The sequence below is a fragment of the Pseudonaja textilis genome, chromosome 2 (assembly GCF_049901715.1).
Source record: "Pseudonaja textilis isolate UNSWEBS1 chromosome 2, rPseTex1.2, whole genome shotgun sequence".
NCBI classification, from domain to species: Eukaryota; Metazoa; Chordata; class Lepidosauria; order Squamata; family Elapidae; genus Pseudonaja; species Pseudonaja textilis.
Window position 1 is genome coordinate 131,099,134 of NC_141991.1, and position 8,253 is coordinate 131,107,386.

At 44.1% G+C, this 8,253-nt stretch overlaps 1 protein-coding gene across 2 annotated transcripts; it reads right to left on the minus strand.

Annotated features, from left to right (window-relative positions):
* Positions 1 to 835: 835 nt before the first annotated feature.
* On the minus strand, positions 836 to 8,015 carry FKBP11 (FKBP prolyl isomerase 11). Of its 2 annotated transcripts, XM_087925307.1 has the most exons (7): positions 7,785 to 7,997; positions 7,290 to 7,355; positions 5,033 to 5,176; positions 4,465 to 4,552; positions 3,004 to 3,037; positions 1,514 to 1,584; positions 836 to 1,075 (listed from the first exon to the last, which is right to left on the minus strand). In XM_087925307.1, exons 5-7 carry the CDS (start codon positions 3,012 to 3,014, stop codon positions 858 to 860), a joined length of 300 nt encoding a protein of 99 aa, XP_087781433.1. In that variant the 5' UTR covers positions 3,015 to 3,037; positions 4,465 to 4,552; positions 5,033 to 5,176; positions 7,290 to 7,355; positions 7,785 to 7,997; the 3' UTR covers positions 836 to 857. The 2 variants fall into 2 exon arrangements, with proteins under 2 accessions (XP_087781433.1, XP_026570552.2); XM_026714767.2 differs by lacking the exon at positions 5,033 to 5,176 and having other exon boundaries at positions 7,785 to 8,015.
* Between the last annotated feature and the right edge of the window lie 238 nt (positions 8,016 to 8,253).

The following is an 8,253-nucleotide window of genomic DNA, read 5'->3' on the forward strand; positions in this document are numbered from 1 at the left end:
GTCATTTCTGGCTCTAGGGGATGGTGTTCATCTCCGTTTCAAAGCCAAAGAGCCAGCGCCGTCTGAAAACGTCTCCAGTGTCATATGGCCGGCATGACTAAACACCAAAGGCGCACAGACTGCTGTTACCTTCCCACCAAAGTGGTCCCTATTTTTCTACTTGCATTTTTACATGCTTTTGAACTGCTAGGTTGGCAGAAGCTGGGACAAATAACAGGAGCTCACTCTGTTACGTGGTGCTAGGGATTCGAACTGCTGAACTGCCAATCTTTCTGATTGACAAGCTCAGTGTCTTAGCCACTGAGCCACCGTGTCCCCCTTGGGGTTAGGCTACCATTTAAATCCATTGGACAAATTCCTATCATTCTCAGGCACTTATTAAATGTACCCAAGGAATTGTAAAGCATTCTCTAACTTTAGTTATCTTTAAGTATGAATGTTTAAGTAAAACCTATCCTATAAGGGCGTATGATTAATGGATGCCCTATATAACCCCATATAGTGACCACTTCTTTAATTAACATGTTTAAGTCAAGTATGCAAAAAAACACTCAAAATCACTCTTCTGTGCCACTTACATGATTAAATCTTGTGCAAACTATTAGATCAGCTTCATGAATCTAGAGTCTTCTTAGAAGGTCACTGGCTAGAAGGAAGTAGTTGTGATCTCACATCTAAAGGGCAATACAATTAAGTTTATGCAATGATGGGGACCAATTCCCCATCCTTGGCCTTTTGTGCAAGAGTTATGTCTAATGAAGTTTAGATACTGTGTACATGTGGGAAACAGTGTGAGCACTCCCCACCTACACACACATTCCACTGGGAAACAATATTGAAAAAGATAAAGAACTACTTTATTTCTTTTTGATCTTGTTTTTCTTCTCTTCCTTGAGTTTCTTCTTAGATATTCGGGGCATCTGGGCTTTCTTGTAGAGATAGTAGCCAATCAGTCCCAGCAGTGCTGGGACAAGCCCAATGCTTAGCAAGGGGAGTATATCGTTGGATAGCTTCTGCCAGTAATTGGCTCTGGAGAGCTGGATTAATTCAACTTCAAATTGCAGAACAGCATCAGCTGGAAAGAAATGAGATCTGTGAAATACACCTAAAAGATCCTAAGAGATTAGACATAATACCCAATTCCACAAGGCAAACTAAACCTAGAAGTATTATTTTTGAGTTTCTATGTTTGCATGCAGTGATACTCCTGAGCTATCCTTTTTTGCATTTCCTCTTTGCCAGAGTTTTATAACACTTTTTTCTTAAGTCCTCCCTTGGTTTACAAAATAAAAACTGCAGCACAGGTGTGGCTTTACAATATTACTTCCTAAATGCCCTCAATCAATTCCTTTCCAATCTCTCTTTTTTTGGCCCAGTTAGAGATAGCATGTCCAATCAATATTACAAAGCAACAGGACTGGACGTCCTTGCCCATACGGTGCTAAATATCTGGCTACCTCCTGCCCTTGTAGATTGGCTGGCCATTAAATAATTTCTGATCTATGAATCATACCTGGTATAGTTGGGGGAGAACCTCGCTTGCCATATGCCAGGTGTGGAGGGATAATGACTCTTCGTTTCTCCCTGCCGGAAAAGAAAATAAGTAAAGGTCAGGTGGTTACTGATAAGATACAGGTGCACAAGGTTTTTTGTTTTAGTGGGATTTTGGCAACTGATAGAATAAGCTTTGCAGCCTTCAGCAAAGCAAGCTATGTCCTTGAGGGGAGGGGCAGTCCTGGTAAAATCTGAGCAGACATGCTGGACCAGTTTTTCTGACCAGTTTGCCTGTTTTTATGTGTGGAGTGACATTTACATAACTGGAACACAATGTTTGAATTTGAATTCTTGAAGTTAAGGCCTAGAGCCCTTTTGAATGTTAAGACGGGACCAGAAAGAATTGGCAAGGGCTTCCATTAAGGTCTGAAAGAAACTGAATGAGATTTTTTTCAATTACGTTTTGTCCTCCAAACCTCTTAACATTGTTTTGTTTTCCTCTGCACATATTCCAGTTTGTTATTCTTAATCTTCAAGCATCAGGCTAGAAACTGGGAAGAGATTCTGAGTTGTAGTCCCATCTTAGGCACAAAGCCAACTTAGGCCACCCCCTCTCTTTCAGATCTAGAAAGGGGCCAATGGCAAGCCGCTTTTGAAATCTTACCAAGAAAACTGCAGGGATTTGTCTAGGCAGTCACCAAGTGCCAAGATTGACTTGACCTGTTATTCCCCAAACCTTTATCTTTGGCCTTTACTTCATTGTGCTTGTCCTCTTTTACTTTTTATTGATTTTCTTGCAATTCGTTTAACAAATGTGAGCAATCCAGAGTTGCTGAGAGTTGGGCAGCGTGTGGTTAAAATATTGATCATAGAACTGTTAGATATTTATAGACTGGGTTTGGCATTCTTATCCACCACCCATTGAGTCTTTCCCAACGACCTGGGATAGGCAGGTGCTGTTTGTTATAAAGGCACTGTTGTAGGATATAAGCTGTTCCAAGCAGAGCTGCTTTCTGCAATTGACTGATGGTGATTTTGTCAATGGTATTCAAGTGGTGGTCCAGAGGGTTTGAGATGGCACCGAAGGTGCCTATTACTCTTGGTGTACAATCTTTGTTTTATTGTGATTGTTCTTGCAAACACTTTTTCAGCCTCTATTGATCCACTGCCTTTTTAGCAGCATCTCCGCTTTGATGCCCATCTCTATATAATATATATATTGTTTTTCAGATGTTCAATTCCATGTCCCATCATTTCTAGCAATACAGTCTCTAGTAAGGAATGCTGGCAACTGCAGCATTATATTTAAAGGGCCAGAGTTTTTCCACTGTGGTCTGAACAAGCAAATACTCTGAATGCAGGTAGTACTTTTTGTGTCGCTTGGAAACTGTAGTCCATCTTGCCTTTTCACAGAGAATTCAACAGAATTCAAAACAAAGAAGGCTGCAGGCTTGACCTGAGTATAGCAACTACCTATGAAGATTTCCAGTTACTTTCGGGAATACTTACCCAACACACATATTCAGCAGACCCTGTTCTAAACCTGAATTGGGAGTAAAAAAGAACTTAATTAGAAGTTTGTTTTTCCCCTAGAACATTCAGATCTTCTATAAAAGGAGCTCTTCATATTAAAATAATAAATCTCTGGTTATCAAAACACAGGTTGAGATTAATGTATCAAACTAAAAATAATAATAATACAGGCAGGAAAAAAAGTTGGGAGCCTAGGACAAAGAGAATGACATATATAGAACATGCCAGTCACAATCTTACACAATCCCACAGATGACCACTGTAGTTAGCTTCTGCTGGAAGTCTTCTAAAAGAAAGCACAAAACCAGATTGCAGGGTCTAACACTTTCATCACTAAATATTTATTCTAATCTTCAACTGAAATTATCCTCCTACAGTTGGAAGTACGTTGAGTTTGGGTCTTCTTCATGGCCAAGTGATTTCCATTCATCCTTGAAGTAGCATAAAAAGATACCAGTGAAATTTGTGCTAACTCCTTGTCAGCTACAGGCAAGATGTCAGCAAATGCTGTTGTAGTAACTCAAGCCATACAGAACAGTTTAGGGGGAAATAAATTGATGTATACCCTTGGCTTTATTTCCATTTCTTTCCTACCAAACACCAACATTCAACAGGAAAGCATCCACTGTCAGCATAACATTGGGTGGAATTGGGAAGGAGATGAGTTTTGCCTGATGGCTAGACCAGCAAATTTAGCCATTTGTCAAAACTTACTGTGATATAATACAAGTATTTTGCATGGATACCATTCAATGGAAGACTTTTAAGCTACAGTCAGGCTCTATTCCTTTTGATATTTCAAAAGAGCGCTAACACCATGTCCAAAAGCAGCCTGAACAGTATTTAAAAGGTGTGGATTGGAAGCAGCAGATGTAAAGTCGTCTCCCTTGCTCCACTTCATACAGCTTCATACTGCCATCATGAGTGTGCTGAAGGGAAGGAGAATATCTGCACTAACAAGAGAATTTGACCTAATCTTATCTCCAAAAGTCAACTGAGTGCACCACTTCAACAATTGGTAAAGTACAGTATGTCAGATTGTGTCCAGAGTAAACTCTGTGTTGGGAAGATAAGGGAGGAAATCACTACTTCAGCAATGGTACAGGTAAAGATGACTAAAAAGTTCCCAGATATAAGCTGGGGTCAAATGATGAAATCAATTTCATGAGGGCACAGCAGGGAAAAGAAGTTGGTGGAGCATGTTTGTGCCATAGCCACATACAAGTGAGAAGAGACTCAAACTCTACATTTGTGGCAATTGTAAAATATGAACGGTGGCAAAGTGAGAAAACACTTATTTTGTGAAGAAACAGTATCAAGTATGTTTCTTTGACCAAAGATTGTTTGTGGGCACAGATTTTCTCTCTCCCCCTACTGCTTTCCTTGGTGTGTTCCTCAGCTAAACTAAGCATCTTATGATAAAGAACAGAGGTCTACCTGGGATGACTTGTCTTTTGCCCAATTCCACTTGCAATGGATCACGGGAGAGTGAGGTATCAATAATGCGACCATCTTCAAGAATACCCTGTTTAAAAAAAAAATCCTTAAATTAAGATTACGTGTACATATTTATAACATCAAATGACAATTAGCAATTTTGCCCTATCCAAAATTGATTTGTTTTAAATCAAAAGAAAGTGCTGAAACCTGCAACTTTGCAAGAAATGAAATATCATTATGTTCCATGATGAAAAAGTATGGACAGCAACTTCATGTAGGGCAATTTAATTTTCTATTATACTTCAAAGCAAAAATACTGTATGCAAGCATGGGGTGCCATTTTATCAGAAGTCATTTTTCCTCTTTAGGGATGTCTTTTTCATAACAGCATTTCCTGCAACTTAGAGCAGGGTAATTCAGAATAGTTTTTATTCATATTCAAAGTTACAGTATGTAATCAATTTATGAATGGCTAATTCCCACTGAAGTAAATCATGCTCCCTTTCTTTCAGAAGATGATTAGACATACTAAATCTGGTATGATGGTGTTCTGAGCAAAAATTACCTTTTTAAAAACATACTGATACTTGGACCACTATCTCAGTTTGGCTCGGGGCACAAAGATAGGAGGCCCCCGAGGAGTGAACTGGCCATTTTCCTGTTAGGATAAAGTATCTGAAGATGATTTCAACTCTTACTCTGTAGATCTCTGGGTAACAAGTGATAAAAAAAAAATGCTTCAAAATAAAGCCAACTCCAAGGATGCACAATATACTCTGACTAGTTGTGGCTAAAGTCTACTAGTAATTACAGTTTGTACTAACCAAGACTCTCCACATTAGCTTCAAATATCTCCATTCATAAAGAATTGCAGCAACTTAAACTAGAGGTTACCAGGCATCTTTACATAATTGTATAAAAAGAAAAGGGTATGGGCAAAATCTGCGCTACTGGACTCTGATAAGATGGGTTTCCTGCCTTCCCAGAGCAGAGACAGTTCTATTTTTAATCTTTTCATCCATTTGCCTACTTTACACCTGCCTTTGCGCCTTTAAGTGGCATAGCTTTTCTGCATTAGTATTACAGACACCTCAACTCCCCCAATTCCGACAGCCACTTCCATCAGCTTTGGCTAGAAACCTTTAAGAGACACAGGATTATCTACACGGCATATAGGAGAGCTGAGAAAGCTACAGCCCAGTGCTTTTCAAACTTTGCAACTTCAAGATGCGTGGACTTCAAATCCCAGATGCACTATTGGGGAATTCTGGGAGCTGAAAATCTTAAAAGTTGTCAAGGTTTTTTTATTTTTTATTTTTATCCTGCCCTTGATTTTCAACTCAAGAGGCAAACATACCCAATGCTCTTCCTACTATTTTTCTCACAGCAACCCTTGGAGGTGAGTTGGGCTGCGAATGAATGACTTTATTTGAAAAACCCATCAGATGTTCCTAGAATTAAAACGTTCAAGGAATTAAAACGTTTAAGGAGTAACTTAGGCCAGATCCTATCCTGGCTCATGCAGAAATCCAAATTACACAGGTAAAAGTAAAGGTTTCCTCTGTCCATTCACATCTGACTCTAGGGGGCAGTGCTCATCTCCATTTCCTAGCTGAGAGAGCCAGTTTGCCCAAATTCAAACCCTCTACAGGTAGTCCTCACCTTATGACCACAATTGAGCCCCAAATTTCTGTTGCTAAGTGAAACATTTTTTAAGTGAGTTTGCCCCATTTTACAACCATTCTTGCCACAGTTGGCGAGTGAATCACTGCAGTTGTTAAATTAGTCAAACTGTTCAGTGAATCTGGCTTCCCCATTGACTTTGCTTGTCAGAAAGTCGCAAAAGGGAATCACGTGACCCCCCCGGATACTGCAACGGTCATAAATATGAGTCAACTGCCAAGTGTCTGAATTTTGATCACATGACCATGCAGCGGCTACAACGGTGGTGAGAAAACTGGTCATAAGTCACTTTTTTCCAGTGCTGTTGTGACTTGAAATGGTCACTAAACGAACTGCAGTAAGTTGAGGCTCTCCAGTCGTTAAACGGCTCTCTACTTCCACTGAACACACCCAGTGAAGGGGAGCCCGCTTCCTCTTAAAGAGGACCCGCAGCTGATAAACCCAACAATCAGAGATGGTGACAGATGTCACCCATAAGTTGGGGGACCACACATTCCCCCTCCACCTTCTATTTTACGGGGGTGTAAGGCGATATAGAAACCTATGGAATGTGATTCTCACACAATGGCCTCTACACATTGGGCATAAAGCCTTGCAAAACTTCCAGAGGGCCCGTGCGGTTTAAGCAGGTCACGAACTAAGCTGCCCCTCCGTTTGGGCCTTGCCCCACGCCCCACGATTGGAAGGCCGCTCCCTTAAACCCGCCGGACCCTCCCCACCTTCGCCCCTCCCCCTCCCGGAGCCTCTGGGCATCCCACAGGAAACTCTACAGCAGGGGTGTCCAACCTTGGCGACTTTAAGACTTGTGGACTTCAACTCCCAGAATTCCTCAGGGGAATTCCTCAGCTTTGCTGGCTGAGGAATTCTGGGAGTTGAAGTCCACAAGTCTTAAAGTCGCCAAGGTTGGACACCCCTGCTCTACAGAGTAGATTTTCGAGACTTCCTCCTCAATCTCGACCCGTGTTTCCGAAAGGAGAAGGTGGAGCCTTCGTAAACCCCGCCCGCTATCATGGGGGGGAACCCCCCCTCTTCCTCCTCCTTCCTCAAGCGGGAGGAGGCTGTGCTGACGTGTTCGTGCGGCTTGGCTTGGCTTCCCGGCGACGCGCCTCTCGTCCCCGCCCCGCTCCCGCTTTACTCACTGTGTAGTGGATGGCCACAGTGTCGCCTGTCGCCGAGCGCTCGGTGCAGCCCTCAGGAGACGCCACCTGCGGGAGGGGGAAAAAAAGCGAGAGAAGATGGGGGTCGGGGTTGTGGGGCTGCCGGCCGGGCGGCCAGCTGCTCGTGCTCTCTTTCTCTCTCTCCTCGGTTGAGGGGAGGCTTCGCGGGGACCGCAGCTTTCCTCCTGGAAACGCGCGCGTCCAGACGCTCCGTCCCGAGGGGGTTGACCTCCTTTTGCCCTCCCCAATTCGCCCGCAAGGGGAGAGCCTGGACCTGCTGCCGGGCTAGGCAAAGGCGTCCTCTCGCCTCGAGCTGTCATTTGAAGCAGCCGGAGGCCCCGAGGCGTGCCGGCTTCTTGACCGCAAAGTAGCGGAGTAGCAGCAGCAGCAGCAGCAGCAAGCAGCAGCAGCAGCAGCAGCAGCGGGCGCGAACGGCGCGTCGGTGCCTTGCAAGCCAGGCGCGCCCCGCACACTTACCAGGGTTTCAATCTGGAGCGGAGGAGTTTCGCTTTTGCTCGCCTGTTCCTGGCCTCTCGTCCCACAGCTCAGGAGGAGGAGGAGGAGGGAGAGGCTGACACGGAGCCGAAGTAACATCGCGAGGGGAGACGGAGGCGGCTGCTGAGGGGTGGGGGGACGGGCAACAGAAAGAACGAGCAACTACTACCGGGCTTATACCTCAAGGCTAAGGGTGCCTCCTGGCGCCGCCCCTTGCTGCCCGCTTTCCCGCCCCAGAGGGAGGAGAGAACAAGCAGGGCCCTCCTCGTAAGAGGGCGCGAGAGGGGAGACGGGGGCTTTGGGCCCTACCTGCATCCTAGTCCTGAACTAGTCCTGACTTTTTGTACTACCTGTGGATCCTGAAAATGAGGTGGATTAACAGCGGGATGGGCCTGGGCCTTATGACAGAAGAGCCATCTCTTAGTAAGTGAATGAAAGTTGTGCCGGGCAA

Excerpts from the sequence above, each read along its gene's own strand:
- FKBP11 (XM_026714767.2), bottom strand. The coding sequence starts at position 7,901 with ATGTTACTTCGGCTCCGTGTCAGCCTCTCCCTCCTCCTCCTCCTCCTG. Across the intron at positions 4,553-7,289 it reads CTGTGGCCATCCACTACACA|GGTATTCTTGAAGATGGTCG; the intron begins GTGAGTAAAGCG and ends TTTTTTAAACAG. Across the intron at positions 3,038-4,464 it reads CAAAAGACAAGTCATCCCAG|GTTTAGAACAGGGTCTGCTG; the intron begins GTAGACCTCTGT and ends CTCCCAATTCAG.